The following is a 23,490-nucleotide window of genomic DNA, read 5'->3' as shown; positions in this document are numbered from 1 at the left end:
TCGGAATGGGAAAATAGAACTACAACAGTTTATACATCTATTTTTTTTAATTACATAAATTACATAATTACATGTAATATATAAAAATTTTGAACTATTTTATTGAGACACAATATGCTATATGAATTTACATACATATAATAAGTATACTCCTTTGCATAGCTTTAGTTGTAATTCTGTGCAAAAAAGCTCGATATAAAGACATGAATCGCTTCTATGAGTCACAACTAAAGATGTGTAAAAAGAATATGTCCTATACCTAATATTAAATACATGCAGCCTTCGCAATAGTTAGCACTATAGATAATATCTATTAGTTAAAAACTAGGATTAAGTATTTGAATAAAGTACCCTATCAATAACTTCTGAACACAGAATTTACAATATCTTTTGGTGTGGAAACCACCACATACATTGTATAGCCTAGGCAAATGTCTAAGTAAAACTTGGAAGGAAATATACAAATATCACAAGAAACACAAACAATATATTATAAACAATACCAAACCAAAATAAAGTAATTGTCGGCTTGTATTCATACCGGTTAACCCTTAGCTATTCAGTTGCATAATTTGTTACATACTCATTCACTTTAAGACGGAATTCTTCTCTGGAGTGTCTAAATTGTTCTGCAGCCTCTACGTTTAAGGGGTCCTCGAAATTCAGGAGATCCTAAACAATAATTTATTTATTAGTAAAAAAATTCAATCACAGATGATTTGTATAAATAAACATACCTTTATTCAAAGAATTACACATTCTAAGTACTATTTATCAGACTAGGCGAAGATTAGGTTAAAGCTACTCTGACAATATAAAAGACAAACTAAAACTAAAAAGAAAAACTACTATATAAGAATATACCCATATTGGTAATATGGTACAAAATATGTATTCTGAAACATGACCAAACTGTTTAAGATAAAAAACAAAGCGACACCAGATATTTTACTTCTTTTAAAATTTATTTGTTGATTTCTCTGCAACAATATATTTACATGTTTCTGGAATCTCAGAGCGCTGTCAACATTCACACATAAGAGTTTCATGTTTTCACTGTAGTCCCTTGTTAACAGTATTTCATATAATATCACAATCCACAGCATCAAAATAAAATATAGTTTGGGTGTCATCAGCCTATTGGTGCAATTCCGATTTACTTAGAACATTTGGTAAATCAGCAATGTTTATCAGGAAAAGTATAGGACCTAGGATTGACCCTTGTGGCACACCTAAATCAATAGCATCAGAGACATTATTGAGGCATACCCTTTGAGTTCAATCCCATATATAGCACTTAAAAAATAATAACACAATATCATTACAACCATAAAACTTTAATTTTGCAATGAGCAATCCATGTTTAATAACATCTAATGCTTTTAAATAATCAAGAGATATGATAAATGATTTTTTTATCAAGTGCTTGAATAATATTGTCATTTCTTATTCAAAAGTGAGCTAGATGTGCTGTATTCTTTTCTAAAAGTCAACTGTTGGGAGGGCAGAATATTATTGTCAGCTATATAAGAGGAGAGATGCAAACAAACTATTCTTTTTAAAATCTGAGAAATTATTGGAAGCAAACTTATTGGATGTGAGTTCTGAATATTCTCAGGACTATAAACCTTAAGAATGGCACAAATTATAGACTGCCGCCATGCTATAGGAAAGTAACTAACTGACTTCTAAACAATTGTTAATTATATGTAAGGTAATATGATCCATTAACTTAGGGAAGCATAGTTGTAACATATATCGAGATATCTTATCATAACCAGCACCATTGGACTTCATAGATAATTTTATATATATAATGTCCTGGTTTACTACTGAAAATTGGAAAATTTTATTAGTACATATACCTATTGTTTATGTAGAAATTTATTTTATCTGGACACTGATTGGATTTATCACCATGCAAACCTTGAAGATATGCAGCTTTTTCTCATCTTATATAGAAATCCAGGTAATTAAAAAAGACAAAATTACAACATTCTCTCTAATATGCCTAATTTTCAGTACATTTATTATTTTTGTACTTTGTCATGCTCCTTTAAGGTAAGAGAAAATATTTAAAGTCACAAATTGTACTAAATTTTTGAATTGGCTTACTAATGACAATCTTTAATGAACAAAAAGGCATCTTGCTCTCATCACTTAAATGAGATAAAACTACTTAAAATGATATAATAATTAAAATTTTTTAACTTAATTGAAATAGAAGACTTAATGGCAGCAAAAGAAACTTACATTAAATAAAGCATGTAGGCCCCATACAACATCTTTTAGTCTTCTTATTGGTGACCAACCCATTCCGTCCACACTATGTCTTCTCAGTAATGACAAACATACTTCTCCCTTTTCAGAAATGTTTGGGTGCCAGAGCTTTGTGGTGCACTTAACAACTGGAGGCTAAAAAAACTTGTAAGCTTTACAACTCAATAAATAAAACAACTGGGGTATAATATTACTATGTTCATTTAATAGATTAATGGCAAGATTACTTACAACCATATTATACTCTTCAGTGACGGTAATATCAAATCGAAAAGTGCCCCCTTCCCAAAAACCTTCGGTAGGTTGGACTATCAAAGTGAACTTGCTCAAATCATTCTCATTGTGATAATGAACCGAACAGCATGCTGGAAGCATTTGGGACATCTCTTGAGCCTCTTTAACGAGCAGCCTGTCTCTTATAGGGGGGCGACCTACAGCTGTTGTTTCATTTTCAGCCTTTTTGGCCAGCCTCTCCCTCAGGGTGATCATTTTCTTCTGTTTCCCCAGTATGTTGAGGCTTTCCCTGGACTTAAGTATTTTGAAATTTAGACGGTTACCTTATATGTGTTTAGGAGCACCCTAGACTTTTTCAGGATTCAAATTTGTTATTTAGTTAATTTAAACCACGCAGATCCGAAATCTGATAAATCGACGCTACAAAACTAATAATAAATAAACAGCTGATTTAACAAAAACAGTTCGTTTCTATTGGTCAGAAATTATGGAAGTGTCGAAAGTTTCATCATGTGTCAAAATTAATCATATTAGACAGTTTTCGAAACCAATTAAAAAGTATTACCGGTAACCACAAATTGACATGTATGACATTTAAAGTGTCATTTATCTTATATCCCTATCGGCACCCTTCGCTATCTTACGGACGACAGACGTAGGTACTTTCCAATAACGCTACCTAATTAAATATGATATTGTAGACCAAATATTAATAAAATATCTATAGTAAAGTTGGTTTAATATTAAATAGGTTAGATTAACGGTAATGATAACGTTTACCTCTATGTTAAGCGTTAAAACATATGCATCTTCGAAGACTGTCTATTATATAGATTATAGACCATTGGTTTACACAAAGGGGTTGAACTTTTGACGTTTTTCAAAATAACAACAATTTTTCCAATAAACTGTGGTTATTAGGGCGGTTATAATATTAGTAGGATAAAGTTTATTCAAATACAACGAAATCTCATCTAAGAGAATTGCACTGAATGGGTCCGTATGTGGACATTTAACACTCCCGACGTGAAAATGTAAGGTTAAGAACTATATTTGTGTTTTGTGGTTATGAATATCGCTTTCGAAAATTTGAAAATACATATTTTTGTTTTTGAGTTTTTATCCTTTAAAGTTTGGTGATTTTCCAGCATATTAACTACATAGGTACAGCATACATTCACAATTAACCTCTGTTAAAATTTTTAATAATATTTCTTTAAAATAATCACATTATGACATAAAATTTGTTAAAGACACTACACACAGATTTTTCATTATGGTCTTACTTTAAATCCTAACGTTAAATTCCCAATGGGAACGTATAAAAAATCTTAGCAACTAAATACTCAATAAATAATCCTTTTTTTTCATTTAAGCACTATGGAGACAATTAAACCAACACCTGAAGAACTGAAATTCTGTATGAAAGAGCCTGAATGTATCCGAAATGTGTGCATACTAGCCCATGTTGATCATGGCAAGACAACTCTGGCTGACCTCCTTTTAGCCACTAACCGCATAGTTAGCAAACGAATGGCTGGCATGCTCAGATTTCTGGATGATCGCCCTGACGAGCAAGAAAGAGGAATCACTATGAAAAGCAGTGCTGTATCCCTTTTAAATATTGTCCAAGATGAAGAGTTGAATAAAACAAGAAAAATCTTACTAAATCTGATTGATACTCCAGGGCATATAGATTTTTCATCAGAGGTAGGGGCAGCAGTAAGAGTTTGTGATGGGGCCATAATTTTAGTTGATGCAGTTGAAGGTGTATGTGTACAAACTAGAGAATCAATTAGTAAGGCCTATGAAGAACACACAAAAATGATATTAGTTATTAATAAGCTGGACAGGTTGATTATGGAGTTGGATCAAGATATTGACCTTATGTTCCAAACAATCATCAAAGTTATTGAGGATTGTAATGTTATTGTTGCGGAACTGTATCAGTACGGTTTTACTAATGATGAGGTTGATATTGAAGATACAGGTAAGAACTAATTTTAAAAATGTGGGTTGAGTGTATTATAATCTTAAGTTTTATAAAAAAAATACATTTTGAATCCATTTACCCTCTTTTTTTCAGGTTTGTTATTTAGCCCCGATACTGGCAATGTTATATTTGCAAGTGCAGTTGATGGATGGGGCTTCACTACAAAGCAAATGTCTAAAATGATGATCAATATGGTAAAGAATGAGACCATTGATTCTCTGAATAAAAAAATGTGGAATTTTGATAACTGGGTAGATTCTAAAGGAGACATTAGAACTGGTGCTGTGGATAAACAAAAGCCAAACATTTTTGTTCAGTTTTGTTTAAAAACAATAGTGTATATTTATCAAACTTTAGCAATAAGAATGGAAAGAGATAAAGTGCCTGGTATCCTTAAGAAGTTAAACATTACCAACCCGACAAGAGAAATGTTAACATCAAATGATCCAAAAAATCAGATAAAATCAATATTTTCTGCATGGAAACCTTTGGCTCATACACTACTTTTACAATGTCTAAATATAATACCATCCCCCAAAAATATTGGCAAAACCAAGATTGAATATCTACTGAACTCAAATCACTATATTGAAAATCCATATTTAAACAAATGTGTAGAAGAAGTGACCCCCTATTTTAAAAATATTTCTTCAGAATCTCCTACTATCTGCTATGTTTCAAAAATGTTTTGTGTAAATAAGAAAAATCTATCTCAAAACGCCCCCAAGCAATTTATTCCTAAACCAAGGCAAGTGGGAAGTACTACTTCAAATATGGAAGCTTTATCTCTTCAAGATAAGCCTGTTAAGGAAGAAGAAACTGAAGTTAAAGAACTAACCCCTGAAGACAAAATTAAAGAAATTTCAGATGAAATTGCTGTGATAGGCTTAGCAAGAGTGTTTACTGGTGCCTTAAAAGTAGGACAAGAAATGTATGCAATGACGGCAGGGTATCTACCAGACTCAGACAAAATAGCCATAAATCCTGAAGAATTTATTTCATCAAATAAATATGTCCATAAGATACAAATAAAGGAATTATACATGCTTTTTGGAAGAGACCTTACCCAAGTAGAATCAGTTCCTGCAGGCAATTTTTGTGGAATAGGTGGAATAGAGTCCAGTGTCTTAAGAACAGCAACTTTATCCACAAAGCTAAATATAGTTCCCTTGGTTGAACATCCTTCAACTTACCCAGTAGTTAGATATGCAATTGAACCTATTAATCCAAGAGATCTTCCAATTTTACGCAATGGACTTAAATTACTTATGCAAAGTGATTCCTGTGTCCAGGTTATGATGCAAGAGACAGGGGAACTAGTTATTTTGACTGCAGGTGATGTACACTTGGATAAGTGCATTGAAGATTTAAAAACCAAATTCGCAAAGGTTGAAATTCAAGTTTCCAGCCCAATGGTTTCCTTAAGGGAGACAGTTAATAATAATTCAATGAGTTTTGAACTTGAGTTGACTACAGGCTATATGAGTCTGTCATTGAGTATTGTTGCTTTACCTACAGAAATTGCTGATCTAGTAAAGAGCCATCATGAACTTCTCATTACAATTGAGGAGCATAATCACAAAAGTTTGATTGACTTAATTAAGTGTTTTAAAGAGGAGGATCAGAATGATATAAAATTTAAAGAGTTTAAAAGTGATTTAACTAACCGTAGTGTGGCTCACCTAAAAGACTTACTGAATTCCACTTTTAACCAATGTGGCTCCATATGGAAAGGCTTAGACACAAAAATATGGAGTGTAGGAAAACTTGATGATTGCCCAAATCTACTTATAAATTGCACCAAAGACTATACTCAAAATATTTTTCTGGAAACAAATACTAAGGACAAAAGAACCCTGCTTGGTCAATGCTTAGTGAACCCTTTTCATGCTTTCTCAAAAGCTGGCCCTATATGTGAAGAACCTTTAATGAATTGCGCTTTTATCATTAACAAGTTCGAATTAGTTAAGGATGTTGAGCCTGAAGAAATCACACCCCAGTTAGTTTCTTCTGAGGAATCAGCCGTTATGAAAACTATGAAGAATTGTTTTGAAAAACAAGAACCGAGGCTTATGGAACCCATGTATACAACTAGTATCCAAGTCAATACCAGTATTTTAGGTAAGTGCATTTTTTTAGTGTATTTTTAGTATAGGGTTAATGGAGTTGAGAAAAAATTAAAACGCTTTATGCGATTATTTTTTTATTATGTCTAAGTATATACAGAAATAAAAATTTCCTACCTAAGTAAGCAACTTTTGACAACATGAAAGTCATAATATAAATAAAATAAATAACTACCCTATTTCCGTATCCTGTGCCTATTGGAAAAATGTGGTGATCAAAGACCCAAAATTTAGCCATATTTAAAAAAAAAAAATCACTAAAAGTCTTTATATAAAGGTTATAATCAAAAAAACAAAAGGATATTGCACAATAACCACCATTTACTGTGACAAAACACTGACTACAGAATATAATGTCAAAGCAGGTTGGTTCATAGTATTTTAAATATGGCCAAAAAATAATACTTTTAAAGCAGTTTATGGTCAAGCTTCAATTTTCTTTCGTAAAAGCCACCATTAGTCGATTTATTGTGAAAACATGGCTTCGTGATAGATAAATGGCTATAAAATGTTGTCCTATGCTGTAATAAGTAAAACTTAATATAGATACTAAATTCGTAAAAATATTATTGTATAAAAATTGGTCAGATGGACGATTTTTGCCTGTAATGTAGGTATACTAATTTAATCTGTTTTAAAATCGTAAAATAAATAAAAATTAAATGTTATCTATAAAAACAATATCCTAGACATTCGCTGAATATTAAAAGATGAATGATTAAGTCATGAGATCGCCCTATAATTATATACGTTATTGTACTTCAACTAATTGCACTAAAGTTATTTAAATAACGGCGACGTTACGTTTTAGCCTTAAAATAGATGATAATTACTTAAATACTAATCGAAGTTGTTAATAATCGATTTCAGTTTAATCACATTTGCCTTCAATCCCATAGCGCAGTCTCTACAAGCTCTTGCGCCTTTTTCCATGGGAATGGTGGGATTTCTAAACTTCTTGTTGTCCTCAGTGGTCTTCCTCTACGTTTGTTGTCTACACACATCATTCCATATACTCGGATTCCTGGTACACTAGCGTAGGTTGGTTGATCATGTGACATTGGACCCTCTGGAAAAAAAAATTTGGAAATAATTGCCTTTTTAGGTTGGCGTGTTTGTGTAAAAGGATAACATTCAGGAGAGGACTGTAGGCAAAGATAATTAATATCCACGGAACTCTCCCATGATAGGTTTTGCTTATTTTATGTTATATATTTTCCATATAAATCTTACCAAGGGTACTGCTGTCTGGACATCTGCAAATAACTAAATAATGGGATTTGCCAGTTCTGATATTTTGAAGGGCTAATAAAGACCAGTCTCGTGGTGCTCTGCATATTCTCATTTCATTGGTTGGTTCGCAAGTCTTTACCAGAGTTAAAGCTCTCTGAAATACCAAATGAATATAAAAATCAAGGTTATTATTTATACCGATCGCTTTTGTGATAATTGGTGCTCATAAATGAGTGAAAAAAAACAGCAAGAGAGCATTTTATGACAGAAATAAAGAGGTAAGTGGTGTCGAATGTTTATCGGAGATCTAAAACCGCCCGAACACCCTTGGGAGATGCAATTTAGCCGTTTCGAGTACCACCAATTAGATTTTTTTCGCCGTATAATTGGTTATCGAGATTTTCACATTCTTCTTTCATTTCTATTTAAGTTTGCCCTTGACGGTTATTTTGTACCCTAAGGAACATTATATTATTTTTAACCGGTGTACCGCTGCGACTTTTTTGCCCAATGATTCATACCGGAGCGGAATAAAGTAACATAACTGTTGAGGAGCCATAACAATGCAATTTTATCGTTAATCGCATAGTTTGCTTGATTTAATTTACCGTTAAAGAGTAAGAAAAATGCGGTTTTAATTATAATCGGGTGAAAATTTTGTTGAAAATCGAATCTGCATTGTGCTCAGACTTGTTTGATGAGAAAAAGGCGGTGCTGCTTGGTTTTTAATGCGAATTCAATCGAGAGGTTCCACGGCACGTTTTGCGGTGAAATTTACAATTCTTAAAACTAATTCCTTCTTATATGCTTCCTCGAATTTTTCTCTAATACACTTTTTTATTTAAATTAAATAGACTTCATAAAATCTCCTTACCCTGGACTTTTTGTTGATTGCGAGCTCAGTGGTGTGCAAGTCATCAGAGTTCAAAGAAGCCGAGCAGGGATCTCTGTATCTGGATGGACATGCGCATAATGGCTGGGTCCAGTTTAGCCTTACATAAACTGCATTGCATACCTTATAAAAAAAAATATTTATAATGACATTTTGGTTAAATTATAATTTATTATTACCTGTTGAATGGCGCATTCTGGTAATAAGTAGATGTGTTGGTTATGGGGGTAGTAATGGTACTTGGTGGGTTTTACCAGGGCAGCACTTGCGCCTGCAGGTAGAGGCAATAAATTCTGGAAATTAGAAAAATTTGTTTCAGACTTGATAGAAAAATGAAATGGTGGAAAAGAAGACTTGAAATTAATGCTTTTGGTATTTTCAGGCTGGATGCGCAAGTATCATGGACGATCATAACGAAATGTTATAAGAAAGATTGAATATAAGACGGTCCAAGTGGTAACAGAAAAGCCAACTGGGATGGAGCCTAAAAACTAAATGTTTTGCCTATTTTCAGATATGATAACTCATCTCAATCCCGGATATCATGAAGGAGCTTAATGAAAATGGCGATTATCTTAAGAAAAAGATAATTCCGAGATGACTAAGATGGTAATAAAGAAAGATAAACAAAAATATTATTTTGCTATTTTCAGACGAAGATTCACGATATTTGGGTGGAGGTTTATAAAGATGACCAGTGGCATCCCGAACATTCTAGAAGAAATCCAGAAATAAAGATACGAAATAAACAGTCAAACACTAGTGCGAAAATGGCTTCAAACGGAAATGGCATAAACCTTCGTTTCCAATTGTAGGAAAAATAAAAAATGCCTTCAATTAATAAGAAATAACTCAATATTCTTGTCTCAGACTGTCATTAAAAAAAAATTATAAAAAGGCCCCACGCTTAATTGAGCTTTAATCTACAAAAATCAGTATAATTCAATATACATGAAGGGGTACAACAACACTTGCGCTAACATAACTATTCGCATATTTTCTATGTTGCTAGTACCGCTAAATTGTCTATAATTAATAACAGTGTTACGATTTTTATACCGGGGCCCCTCGACATTCGTTAACCCGTTTCATGTGCACGGAGAAAAATGTTTGTTGGCAGATGTGAGTGCCCACTTGACACTCTTGGAATGCGAATGTCAAGTGTTAACGACACGTTATTCCTGTGAAACCGTTCGAGATTTTACACAATGATGGAACAAGGAAAAGGAGGGAAAAGTTAATTTTCATAATTATGTTCCCATCATATTCTAAAGCACTTTGAAAAAACGCAGTTTTTAGAAGATCCAGACAGTGGCAGAGAAAATGATATAGACTACATATTTCTGATTTTCAAGGGGGTATCCCCACTCAACATTCCTTAATCGCACAATGAAGTGAATAAGATGAAGCTCCGTTACGATGAAAAACATCGCGCCCATCTTTATCGATTATTGTTGAGCATCGCGAGGCCCGTATGCAAATTAAGATCTATTGATAACCGATTCAATAGTTATCGCGTGGTCTGTTTCCTTATATGCTCATTTCTCAACGAAATAGTGCCGATGTTTTGATTAGAGGAAATCCTAGAATGAAGCGATAAATTTCGAAACGCCTTTTCCTGCAATTAGGGTTATTTAAATCGTCAGAACACGAAATCATGGAAACTCGCGAACGGCCTCGGCTATAAAAACTGATTTACGCTTCATCATCAATAGTACCACTATAAATTGTTTGGATTCTGATGTAAAATTACCATAGCTGCGAATCTTAATAATTTTAAACCTTAAGAGGATAATCATGTGCAATTTACGCTAGGCCTACATGTACACGACTAAAATAGGAATCTTACCCACTGTTGTTCTTACATAATCATCTTTATAATTTACTGCATATGCTGCATTTTTTTCCTAACTTAATCGACTTAGAAACCAGGCGGTGTTCATTGAAATTTCCTTTAATTAATCAACGTTTTGGTGAAACAGTTTTTTTTTCAATATCTCAAGAAGGTATACAGGGTATTCTGATAAAATAATTTGACACTTATTTTGGGATTTTCTGAAGAAAAGACACTTTTTAATTCAAAATACTTTATTTGCCTATAAAAAGAAAAACAATTCTAGAAACTAACTGCAGAAGAATCACATCTTTTTCATTAGACAAAAACGATGGTATCGCGATTTTTAAAACCGTTGACAACTGTCATTAAGTATGCAAGGAGTAATCGCATGCACGAGTTCTGTAACTTTTGAATTTTTATACAAAATACACCAGAAATCGAGTTAGTATAAACAACTTCTCCATAATTAAAGAGAGATATTACAAGGGATTCGCAAAGTAAATATTTAGTTTTTGAGTGTAAAATATTTTTTAATCTAAGATATGCCAATTTTAATGTATTATTGATATGACTTTCAAATCTTAGTTGGCAATCCATAAATATTCGTAAATTTTTTACCTCATCAGTAATTGGTATAAAAACATTCAATTTTAATATTTAAATTGTCTTTGACGAGCTCTTTAATTTGAGGATTTGAATGACAGATCATTACTTTAGTTTTAGAGGGATTAATTTTTAAATTGTGTTCTTGTGCATATAGGGAAAGTCTTTTAGTGATTTTTTTATATCAGCAACATAATATTGAAAAAAGTAATGGTGATTGAATTGAACGTTGAGGAACGCCTTTTTCTATTTTGTTAAACTTTGATTTTAGAATACTGTTTTTTTTAATAACTATACAACAATCTCGATCAGAAAGGTAATATTGAAATAATTTAATGGTTTTACTCGAAAAGTCAATATAATGTAATTTGGAAAGTAATAAGTTGTGATCTAGAGTGTCAAAAGCTTTACTATAATCTAACAAAGTAAGACAGGTTAGAACCTTTTTTTCCTTGTTAAGTCTAATATCGTCGGAAATTTTGACAAGGCATGTACTGGTGCTAAAATTTTTCCTGAAACCAGACTGATAATCGGGAATTAATTGGAACTTATTTTTAACACTCAATATCCGTGGAATATGCAATTTATATCTCATTTGACGAAATATATTGCAATATGCCTGGAGTATCCTACGAATATGCCGAATATCGTATATGCAAAAGCAATATTCCAGGCATATATTTAACAGATATACAGAAAATATTCACTTTTCACATCTATCAGATATTTTTTCTATTTTTTAATAAAGTACTCGCGCATTTATCTTTAGGAAAAGAAATTGAGTCTCCATAAATAAAAAAAAAAGAAATAATTCAATGATTTATAATTGCCAATACATCCAGATTGTCAATTTGACAACTTTCAATTCAGAAAATATTTGAGTTGAAAAAATGCAGTTTGGAATACGTTTGGTGAAGGGTTTGGGCAGAAAGGTTGGTGGAACTATAGAACCACCATATACTAACTATAACCCCCTTTTCAGTTAAAAGTCTTATTGAGTATAGTAAGTAAAAGCGACAACTTTTCTTGAAGATGAATAATACTCAAAAAGACCTTTAATTTAAATTTTTATATCAAGGGTGGTTCAATTTGGATGTTATGGTGGGAGGCTCTTCGGAATGATTCACCCCTTGACAAAAATATGGTGACAGTTATTCCAAAACGCATTTTTCCAGCTCTTATATTTTGTGAGATATTCACATGGACACTTTTCAAATTGACACCCTGCATAAATAATTAAATATGCCTAGGACATATTTTAAAAGATGAAAAATATTGCACAGGCATATAGATCAAATATATGCTTAGCAAATATTATAGAAAATAAAAAGATATTCCTGGCATATATATGAATATGCCAATTAAATATTCTGGGCATGTGCAATGTATTTGTGCTGTCTGGGTATTTGTTTATAAAAATCGCTCTATTATTTTTGATAACACTGGCAGAATACTTATTGACCTAAAATCTGATACTTCTTTTGGGTCTCTTTTTTTACTTGATAATAGCTTTTTTCCAGATATCTGGAAAATCCACCTTAAGATTAACAAATATTGATCAAGGGATCAATACAATAGGGCATGATAATCTTAAATCTTGTATAGCAATGTTATCTTCCCCTACTGCTTTTATCTTCATTCTATTTATTAAATCGATGATTGTAGTTGTATCTATAAGAGAAAATGAAAATTTCGTTGCATCATGCCTCAAAATTTTCATATTTGATATGAAGACACATAAATGTGGCCATTCTATTCAGTTTTTAATTACTGTCTTGGCATTTGTAATTAAAATATACCTCTTTAAGTAGCTTTCTACAAAAAGATGCCCCCATTAAAATGCTTAATGGCCACATGCAGTATATTTATATGAAACATTGTTGCATGGATATAAGGTTAATATGAAAGGAAGTGTTCGCGGGTGTCTTAATAATAATTAATACCAGTTTCAAGAGTTCTTTCCAATCACATTTTTTCAAACGATAGTTAAATACAATGCAATAAATTGCATGTAACTGTTGTAATTAAAGATGTGTGCCAAAGAGTGCTATTTTAACACGTACAATATGTTCTCCAACAATAATTCACCATCAGTTGGCAAACGTATTAATATCGAGGAGGAAAAATGATCGCGATATTGACTCAGTTTATTGGCTGGGATGATTTATTTCGACAATAAATTGTATAAACAAACAATGCGCTTTTACTTTAATTGCCTGTTACGTTGATTGGGAACCCGGTTTTGTTCAAGCTCCATTGACCTTTTGGTACTTTATTCGCTTAGCGTTAACGGGAACCCGAGCACCATAAATGAAGCCACTTCGTTAACAAATTAAATTTGGGATGCATCACGAACTTGAAAGTACAGGTTCTCAGGGTATATACTATACTGTAGTCCAAATATCAATGCTCTCAAGGTCTACCTATCGTTTTCCAGGAATGAGAATTTAATAGACAATTATTTGTAACACTGTAATTTTCACTTCGTTCTATAATTTTCATAATGTCTACTTGTACGTGTGATGGGCATTACCAATTTGTTCCAACGATGGTTATTTCGACGGTGTGAAAATACGTTTACATTAGGGCAGAAAGGAAAAATTACGTAATTGAGATACTCATTTAATAACTTATAATAAAATACCTGCGTGCATTATTTTAATAAGAGTCTCTAATTTTTTTAAAAATAACATCACCAAAATATTATATATTGCAATGCTTACATAAAACTCATTTTCGCGAACTGAGCGATTTACTAAGAAGATTCATATTGGTACTAAATCTAATCCATAGATAACGAAGAACTATTGTACCTATGGCCACTAGAGCTAAATAAATTTCACTACTTAGATTAGAGATTTTGATTAGAATATTGAGCACCTCAAATTCGGTCCATTTGCAACATTGCATGCATCTTATGAAAAATTAAAAAACTAAGTAAAATTCCAAATTGATCAAATATTAGACATGAGAGGGGCATTTACTATATGCTTCTTAGCAAGACAGTGGTTTGTATTAACAGCATTCCGGCTAACAAGCATTGGCTCAGAAAGACTCGCTGTTTCTCTCTTAGTGGATCTCTCTTCAGAAAGTGAGTAATTGAAGGTAATCACCAACTACAGAAAAGGACAAAACCAATTATTTGGGTCGTACCAATTAACAATTGGTTGCCAAATTGCGCATTTAAAGATATGGCTTGAGCACCTATTAATACAAGCATTCACTCATAAAAAACCAATAACTTGAAGCTATTGAGTTGTCGAGATAAGAACTTTGGACATCCAACACTCAATTTCAGCAGTAAGGATGAAGAGGTCAAATCTGAAGACGATGAGTCGGTCTTTTTTAGTTTTTATACCCATAGTCGGCTGTTAAAAGAGTGGGAATAGATACGTAAGAAAGATGCGATTTTGGAAAGCTTATTACTTAGTCGCAGAACATTTACCTGTTACTAAATTGATCGGATGCAAACTAATCTAATAGATCCCGCTAAGTCACTTCCAGAATATCAGGAACCAATAGACCTGTAGTGTGATACTTTATAATGTTGGTTCTGTCAGAGCAACTTTAGATTCGTTCTGAGAGTTTGATAGATCATTAGTATAAATTAAAAACAAGAGCGGCACTACATGTTTAATAATTTCTTTTTATGATTTATTGAAGTAAGTTGAAGTAAAATTGAGTACGAACTGAAAGATAGGAATTTATTAAATTTATACCTGTTGTGATAAAGCTATATTGAATGAGAGGCGCATTCAAAAATATTTGAAAGGTAATAGGAGGCAGATGTGTCTAAGCCCTCCTCCAATCCTTTACCAACATAGTCTAATAAGTTGTGAACTTCTTGTTGCGGAAACCATATATCAGTTGAACCCTTGTTCTTAAAAATGAAAATATAAATTTCTTTATAAGGGTGTGTAATTAGTAAAGGTTTATATAGTAAAAATAAACTCTATATATTATTCTGTGATAAACAACACAGACAGACAATTTACAATAATTTGCTTTTGAGAAACAGTGAACCAAATACGTTAAAATAAGGATGCTGATTCTCCGTGTATTAAATAAGAAATTTCATACATTTTAAAGAAATTCATAAAGAAGTACAAGAAAAATACTCAGATCTAATAACGCAACTATCTTATCGCATCTATTCTTAACTAAATGTAATTTTTTATTTTATTTTTTTTTAAACATAAGCTCCCAAAAACTTTAATTGTTTTATTTCCCTACAATTGGCACAACTGAAGTTTTACAAGTCAATCACGCAAAATGGCGGCCACCCAGTAGTGGTCATTTACTTTTCATTGAATTGGCAGTCCAGGTATATTTATTAAGTTCGTGGTTTAAAAACAATGTCAATAAAAAAAATAAATTTGATTCGTGACAAGTCAAACGTCAGCGCCGTCAACTATTTAATATATTTTTTGTTGGCAACACTGAAAATGTACAGAGTGACCAACATCAAAAGGACACAACCACTATAAAAATGGCGGCCACCAGGCAGTGGTCATTGCCATATGTTCTAAGGTTGAAATAATGTTATGAACCAAAAAGTAAATATCTATTAGGATTTAAAACGTTTCTGTATTTTTTAAAGTTTTTCAATGATTCAATAAATAAAAATAATATTTTCTTGACGCTGTTATGATACGGTGATATTAGAATCATTAATCTCTCAATTAAAACCTGATGAGATGAATTGATATGGCGGTAACAGTAAATAATGTGATTAATTTGTAGTAACGGTTCAATTACGATCAATAAGATAAATATGTTTTAAGATTTTCTGTTTCTTTTTGGCCTGGCAACGTTTTCGGTCCAATTCAGAAGTTTACTGTGATGATACCTTTTTTTTAAAACTAATTTCGCGCATCGTAACTTTGGATTATACACCATGAAATTGTTGGCTTGACGTCAAAACAGAAAGTTTTTATTTAAACTTGATTTAATAATGATTATGTTGTTGCTAATTTTTCATTAACTGAGCGGAAGCATGCAGTGCAGATATGAATCTAACCAAACCGCCATGACTGTTAAAAAGCGCAAAAATACTGAAAGAAAGCGTTTCATGTTACTTTCTTAAAACTTACAACTCAAATATTATTTTAACGGAATTAAAAATCGAAATCTTGATTTCCATTGATGTTAAAACGAGTGCCCCTTATTTCTAATTAAATATTTGAGCAGTGACCACAAATGCAGTCGAGCTGAATAATTTAATTTCTTCAAGAAATGCAAACAAGTAAATGGGGCCACTTGCGATAACTATAGAGCGTAATAGTTAATTATTCAACGAGAAAGATAGTTATTTCGATTTCAATTTCGTTAAGTTCAGTTTCGTGAGAACGGCCTATTTTTGCCTTAATGTGACTAATGAAGTGGTCAAATGAAGTGCATGTTGGTCGTGAGATTTTTCAAGCAATTTAAAGTGAATTGTTCGAAACTAGTTGTTATAAAAGTTCGGTTGCGCACTGATGCGGATCGCGAATTCTTTATTAAAAAATTTTGAGGATTTTTAGCCGATCGCTTGTGGTCAAAATGTTTTCACGTAGCGAATGCGGTTTTCGTCAAAAAAAGAACATTTAAACGCCGTGTAACTAAATAGGATATCCCATGAAATTAGTTAATTTATTGTTGTCAACTTCCATTTTAGTGACAATAAAATGTTTAATATGTGTGAAAAAGTGATTCATGATAGAACAACTTATTTTATTAATGCGAATTGCGTTTTTATCAATACGGCTTTCGTAGAGGCTTTTCCACAGAGAGTAGAACTAACACAGCACATTTTTGAGTGTGTCAACAAATTGTTCAGCAATTTTCAGTCATTCTGCACTGTTATTTCCGATAAAGTTACAACACAAAGTCCAGTTATGCTTAACTGAAATTAATAATCGGTGTAAATCTAATAAACTAAGAGAGTCAGAAGCATGTACAGCTGATCCAAAAGGGAAAACATAGCGTCATCCGTCCCCATGTGTTCTCGAAAGTCAAAGTGATTTGAATTCAGTACGTTATTCTTGCTTAAAAAACCTATGACTCTAACCTTGCTATGAAGCTATGAAGCATCCCCACCTTTGTGTGACGGTATGATTATAGCCTTTTTTAGGAAGTCTGGAAAATGCCCTCTTGAAAACGAGTTATTTATAACATTTACCAAAGATTTAATAGCAGAAGCACTCAGTTCTTGAAATATACGAGGAGACATGCAGTCCCACCCAGCAGACTTTTTGTTTTTTATTTTGGAAATCAAAACTCTCATTTTATTTACATCTGTTGGATATAAGAAGAATGTATCCGGGACTCTCTTGTGTGACAAATATTTCAAGGGAGCTTATCCGACGTAATAGTACTGGAATCAGGTACATGGGATTTTCCATAACCTTGTCTAATGTCATTTATAATTGACCAGGTTTCTTTACACTCATTTTTTTGAAGCTGACAATCTTGATGCATAATAATTTCTTTTTGCCGACTTTATGATGTTCCTATAAATAGTCCTATATTTATGATAGTAATCCTGGAATTGTTGATTATCATGATTAAATTTTCTCAGATGGTGAAACCATTTCATATTTTTGAAAGATGTTCTTATTCCCCTTATTACCTAACATTTCCTAAATTTTTTTTTAAATTTAATAATAGTAAAACTAGTGTTGAAGACCTTGAAGAGTTTGAGACCCTCTTCATGGAAATCCTCAAGTGGTTTATCACATTCAGTTGAAGGCCATGTAACCTCTTCACAAGGAGCTCTAAATTTTGCGAAGTTTTTTTCATTGGTAAATGAGATCCCTTGAGTAAAGAAAATTTAGATAGTACCGTTTCGTGATCTGAGAGAGAAGCATTTAGAACACTACAAGAGACATTTTTAAAATTTGAACACATAATCCAGTATTGTTGCTCCATGATCAGTAATTCTCGTCGGCTCATTTACATGCATACTAAGGTTAAAACTCGTTAGGATATTTTGAACAGAAGAACTCACTTGCCCATTGTTGCTTATAAACAAGGGAATGCACTGTCACCAGTTTATTGAACACAGCTTTAGATACGATGATAATTATATTAGAATTTGCAGGGAAAAATTAAAACTAAGTTATTTACTATTTTCTCACTGTATTAAAAATTATATATTTTTTTCGATTTTAAATTCAATAAATCAACGTGTTTTGTGAAAAGTCTTTATTTTCAAAGGAAATCCATGAAAAAAACTATAAATTTTTTAAAAATCAACTCTCACATCCATCTAGACACTTGTTCCGATGACCACGTAAACATCTTCAGGACACCGCTGTCTTAATCTTCAGAATATCAAACATCTAATTACATTTCTTGCACTTGAACGTCTTAGGAGAGCCCAATTAATCTCAAAATTAATTATCCGTCCAATAATAAGTAAGTAAGTCCAATTTTCCGCATACTCGCTTGTGATTTATACTACCAGTAAAATAGCAGTTCACTTCTACCATAAACCTCCTAATTGCGAGCAGCTTTGAGTACTGAATGGCCGAATGGCATTTCATTACCGCGTACTTGGCACTGCAAAAAGACATTAACACACAATCATAAAAGTGATCGCTCCTAATTTACAAAACCCTACACTGTTTATGGTCTTCGTGGTTTGTTATAACTAATTTGATAAATTAATTTTAATCATTTGCCCTAAATTATCATGGCTACAGTTTGATAATAAAGTACGTTCATTAAGTGCCGGACTTTAATGGCTTGATAATCTGTAATGCTTTCGTGCCTTGTTAAGGTTAAAGGTATGATTTATTTTGTATAACTCAAGTTAAATTGCTATAGATGATTAATTGAAGATGTTCTTAAATATCATTTATAACTTTCTATTAGCAAGCAAATGGTTACAAGTCATTTGTTGAATGTACCATAAAATAGGATAATAAAGTATATGTATATCCAGACTGAGGTATCACGAGGAATCGCAATAATTTTTGTTCATTATTAACTGGTTGGTTTTATCTGGTAAGAAATATACCAAATACTCCAAAAGATCTATGCAATAATATTAAAATAAAATGATGATTAAGCAATATACAAAAGTAATTAATTCAGTACATGTTACTTGCAATCTTTATTCCTTCTCCGCTCATTAAGTAACTATAATTCTCAACGTGTCTGTTTAAATTTATTAGCATGCAACACTATCTTGGCAAATGTTCACCCGGCATATGGTGCATGTTTCAATAATTATTATATCTTAAGAAAATCTATTCAATTTTCCCATGTGCTGGCTGCTCAACACAAAAAGTTAAACGCCTAAGAAGTTACGCTTTGATGGCTCTTCATGTAGCTATTGAATTATCTGGGTTTAGTTCATCAGGTCAAGCTCTTTAACCACCATTCGATAATAAACGAAACAATGATGTTTAGCTTAAAAGTTTACTAAATGCACAAAATTTATGTTAGCTGTGAATATACTTATTAAAAACCGTTATGGGTTACATTTAATAAGTCATTATAAATGGTGATAGGAACACGAAGGCATAGTCGCAATAAATAGCACTTAAAGGCAATAAGGTAAATAGAGGTTCGATTTGGTTTTCAGCTATATACCGCGGTTAATGTTTATTACTAAAATAACCATTCTATTTAATGTTTTGCTTCAGAGGATATGTCTCTAGGGTGATCTGCTTTTAATGAATTCATTTCTTAGACCCTCAAGCCAAACAAAAAAATACATTAATTATTTGTGAATATTATCATGAGGCTTTTAAGAAGACTTAATGGCATGGAAAGTACTATTTTAATAAGATCTTACTTAATCATCTAATTGTAATGCATGCATTAACCATGAGTATGAGCATTTTTTAATCATTTCTGATTGAATTCCAAATTGGCATGCTTCACTGGACAACTAATTGGTCATTTTATTTATTATAAGTAATACAGAGGTTATGTTAAACGATGCTAATTAAGATGTTCATGTAAATAATCAGTAGGTGTTCATTCATTCAAATCTTTAAGTAGAAACGTAAAGTACGAGAGAGCCATATACGAAAATCTTCCGCATTGTTAGCGTCAAGCGACATTTTAGCAAAAAAATCGATTTTATGGAGATGCAAATCACGGGCATAGAATTTTAATGATGGTGCATTCGTTTTGTTCTTTAACCTATCCCAAATAAGTATATTGGGGTTAGTTCACTGATTTTCCGATTGCCTCAGGCTTGTCTTTACTTGATCTGTTGTTAATGCTGTTCGAAACTTGGTCTATCTAAGTGACCATCCACTGTTCAAGTGAAAAAATTCGCTGATGTATCAGTGACAGCTTTTGCAGCTGGCGTTGAGGCTAGTGAACCCTTTTTTTTAGATTTTTGTAAAGTCTTTAACAGTATCAAGATTCTTTTCCATTAAAAAACAACTCATTGACTTCACAACAAGAAATTAAATTCAATAAAATAATTTTATGAGCTTTCAGAATACTTAGATTTTTATGAATCCTTTGACAGTATTAAGATTTTGTTAATTAATAGAAATACGAGTCAATAGCTCCACAACGGTTGTATTTACAAGGAAACTTGCAAAGACCTTTTTGATAAAGAAACTCATCGGCATTCATATGGAACTAAAATCAATAAAATCATTATATGAGCGATCAAAATATTTAAATTTTTGCAAAGCCTTGGACAGTATCAAGATTTTTTTTATCAATGGCAAAACGACTCAATAAATCCACAACGCTCGTACTTAGAAGGAAATGTGAGAAGTTGTAAATGTATTTGCGAAGCTTGTTGCCTAACCGCAATATGTAGTCTTTAATTAAGCTCGCGGACTATTTTAGACCCCTGTCAAAACATGACATGGCCGCTTGCAGCGGACTATGGTTTTTTTCGGTTTTTGTAAAAAGACAGAGCGTTGATCTTCCTTTTTCGTTGCAACTATGAGTGTTTAAACAATCTTGGTACAAAACCCATGCCTTTAACAGTATCTAAGTAGGTTAATCTTGTAAAAAATTGATCAGAGATGGAACTTCACTTTTGTACCCAATAAATTACTCAAAGATGAAAGAACTCTTTTAATACACCCGGCTGTCTATCGCATGACCAGGAGATTCTTATAAAATCACACAGGAAACTTGATGAATCTCTTTAGTAAAGAAACTCAGCAGCTTTCATGTGAAACTAAAATCAATAAAATCGTTTCATGAGTTTTCAAAATATTTAGATTTGTGTAAAGCCCTTGACAGTATCAAGATTTTTTTCATTCAATTAAGAAACTATTCAGTATCTAGAATACCTAGAAAACTAATTGGACTATTAATATAAAATAAGAATTATAATATTGAAAAAAGAATTGACTACAATAACATTAGACATTCAACATAGTCCAGGCAAAAATTTCTAAGATATCTGATGATCGTGAAGCATGTAAGGTGAGCACTCACTCCAAACTCGAGTATCTTGAGAACTAATTAGACCATTTACATGAAATAAAAAGCATGAAATTTCTGATGAAACTCATTAGCTTTCATATGAAACTAAAATCGATAAATCGTTACAGGAGTTATTAAGATATTTATATTTGTGTAAATCCTTTGACAGAATCAAGATTTGTCTAATAATTTGAGAAAAAATTCCACAATGGTTGTATTTACAATGAGGAAGTAGTGAATAGTGACTGGCATTTAAGGTGAATACTAACTTTAAAGTCAAATATTTAGAGAACTAATTGGACTACTAATATAAAAAAGCGTAATATTAAAAAAGGAATTGACTACAAATGTTATTTAACATTCGATTTTAAAAATATTCGGTAATTTTGGGCCGTACTGTCTAAGAATGACTAGCTTTTAAGATGCCTACTTACTTCAGAGTTGGATATCTTGAGAACCAATTGGACTATTTACATGAAATGAAAAACATGATACTCGGAAAAGTATTGACTATAAATGTTATTTGGGGTTCAATATAGTCACAAAAAAAATATCTAAAATATTTATACTTTTGGCTAATGGTGTCCAAAAATCGTGACTGGCATTTAAGTTGAGAACCCACTTCAAAGGCGAATATCCGGATAACTAATTGGACTATCAATATGAAATGGAAAGCATGATACTCAAAAAACTATTGACTGTAAATGATATTCGGGGTTCAATATAGTTCAAGTGAAAATTTCTAAAATATTCATACTTTTGGCCAGTAATGTCCAAAAATCTAGCATTTAAAGTGAACACTCACTCCAAAGTCGAGAGAAGTAATTGGACTATTTACATGAAATTTCTGCATAAAAAAACTCATAAGCTTTTACAGGAGTTATCAAGATATTTATATTTTTGTAAAGCCTTTGATAGAATCAAGATTTGTTAAATCAGGTGAACAACTACTCAAAACACCTGCTTCTTTTTAAGGACTTTGAGTTCTAACAGATCATGTGTAGTCTGACAAATGATTTTTCAAGCATGATTTGCAAAAACAAAATCGAACTATCACTATGTTAGTCCTATGATCAGACTATATTTTCGTATAAATTATCAAGTCAATGCCAGAATAGAATCAGATTTGGATCACGCGTAGAACCTTCGGAAAACTTCGTCAAGCGAAACGACATATGATCGTAACTCACCTGTTGCCCATTGTAATTAAGCGTGTCAAAATGTCATCCGTCAAATAAAATTAATGGAGGATAGGACTGCAAGTATTTTGAAGGGACTTAAGAACTTATTCACTTTAGTAAAATAAGTTCCAATATTTCTTCAAAATCCTCAACAAACAGCATTTAATTAGGAATTTTCAGGAAATATTTCGTTCTCTTATTACCAATTAACAAGAGTACGAAACCTCCATTATCCATTGTTTTATCATAATTGGCTTTTGGGACGAAGTTGATTTACGATCTGTCAATTAAAAATGAAAACATGCAATTCATTATCAAGTACTTCGAGAACTTGCAAATTCATCAGCTATATCATTGCCAGAACCAAACCCTTCATGATTTTGACATTATATTCTCATCAGTTTTCCCTTGCAACAACCACAACATGCATTATTGCATGAATACACTTTCAATTCATTACCTTCTCCATTCAGCAACCATAAAATTCATAAATCTTCTAGTACAATACTCGATTACTTTCTTCAAGATTGCCCATAACCAAAGAATAATCGAATACTTCAGAAAAACATAGAAACTTAAGTAATAATTATTCACGTCAATAAAATAAGCTCCAAAACAGTTGCATTTACAAGGAAACTTGTAAAAATCTTTTTGGTAAAAAACATAGCAGTACTCATATGAAACCAAAATCAATCAAGTCGCTTCACGAATAT

The 23,490-nt window shown here is 32.2% G+C and overlaps 3 protein-coding genes across 3 annotated transcripts in view; 1 reads left to right on the top strand and 2 right to left on the bottom strand.

Moving 5' to 3' along the window:
• Window positions 1-23: 23 nt before the first annotated feature.
• Window positions 24-2,959, bottom strand: LOC126749057 (NEDD8-conjugating enzyme UBE2F-like). The gene is made up of 3 exons (XM_050458669.1): window positions 2,512-2,959; window positions 2,254-2,415; window positions 24-672 (listed from the first exon to the last, which is right to left on the bottom strand). The coding sequence occupies exons 1-3, from the start codon at window positions 2,767-2,769 to the stop codon at window positions 556-558; spliced, it is 537 nt and encodes a 178-aa protein (XP_050314626.1). The 5' UTR covers window positions 2,770-2,959; the 3' UTR covers window positions 24-555.
• A 935-nt stretch (window positions 2,960-3,894) lies between these two features.
• On the top strand, window positions 3,895-7,455 carry LOC126748170 (uncharacterized). Its single transcript, XM_050457208.1, has 3 exons — window positions 3,895-4,504; window positions 4,601-6,628; window positions 7,445-7,455. The coding sequence occupies exons 1-3, from the start codon at window positions 3,895-3,897 to the stop codon at window positions 7,453-7,455; spliced, it is 2,649 nt and encodes an 882-aa protein (XP_050313165.1).
• LOC126748169 (uncharacterized) overlaps window positions 6,700-23,490 on the bottom strand; it is a gene marked incomplete at its 5' end in the record, with an annotated part of 92,754 nt that continues 75,963 nt past the window's right edge. The window contains 4 exons of the mRNA XM_050457206.1: window positions 6,700-7,702; window positions 7,867-8,020; window positions 8,741-8,881; window positions 8,938-9,051. Coding sequence (XP_050313163.1) covers window positions 7,521-7,702; window positions 7,867-8,020; window positions 8,741-8,881; window positions 8,938-9,051 — 591 coding nt within the window. The remainder of the gene's footprint in view (window positions 7,703-7,866; window positions 8,021-8,740; window positions 8,882-8,937; window positions 9,052-23,490) is intronic.

This window comes from Anthonomus grandis, chromosome 22, assembly GCF_022605725.1.
Source record: "Anthonomus grandis grandis chromosome 22, icAntGran1.3, whole genome shotgun sequence".
Taxonomy (NCBI): domain Eukaryota; kingdom Metazoa; phylum Arthropoda; class Insecta; order Coleoptera; family Curculionidae; genus Anthonomus; species Anthonomus grandis.
The sequence above is the reverse complement of the archived record's forward strand: the minus strand, read 5'-3'. Positions and strand labels throughout refer to the sequence as shown.

Coding starts and splice junctions, on each gene's coding strand:
- LOC126749057 (XM_050458669.1), bottom strand. CDS start 2,769: ATGATCACCCTGAGGGAGAGGCTGGCCAAAAAGGCTGAAAATGAAACA. Junction 2,416..2,511: donor CTGAAGAGTATAATATGGTT/GTAAGTAATCTT, acceptor AAGTTTTTTTAG/CCTCCAGTTGTTAAGTGCAC. Junction 673..2,253: donor GCCTACATGCTTTATTTAAT/GTAAGTTTCTTT, acceptor ATTATTGTTTAG/GATCTCCTGAATTTCGAGGA.
- LOC126748170 (XM_050457208.1), top strand. CDS start 3,895: ATGGAGACAATTAAACCAACACCTGAAGAACTGAAATTCTGTATGAAA. Junction 4,505..4,600: donor GGTTGATATTGAAGATACAG/GTAAGAACTAAT, acceptor TCTTTTTTTCAG/GTTTGTTATTTAGCCCCGAT.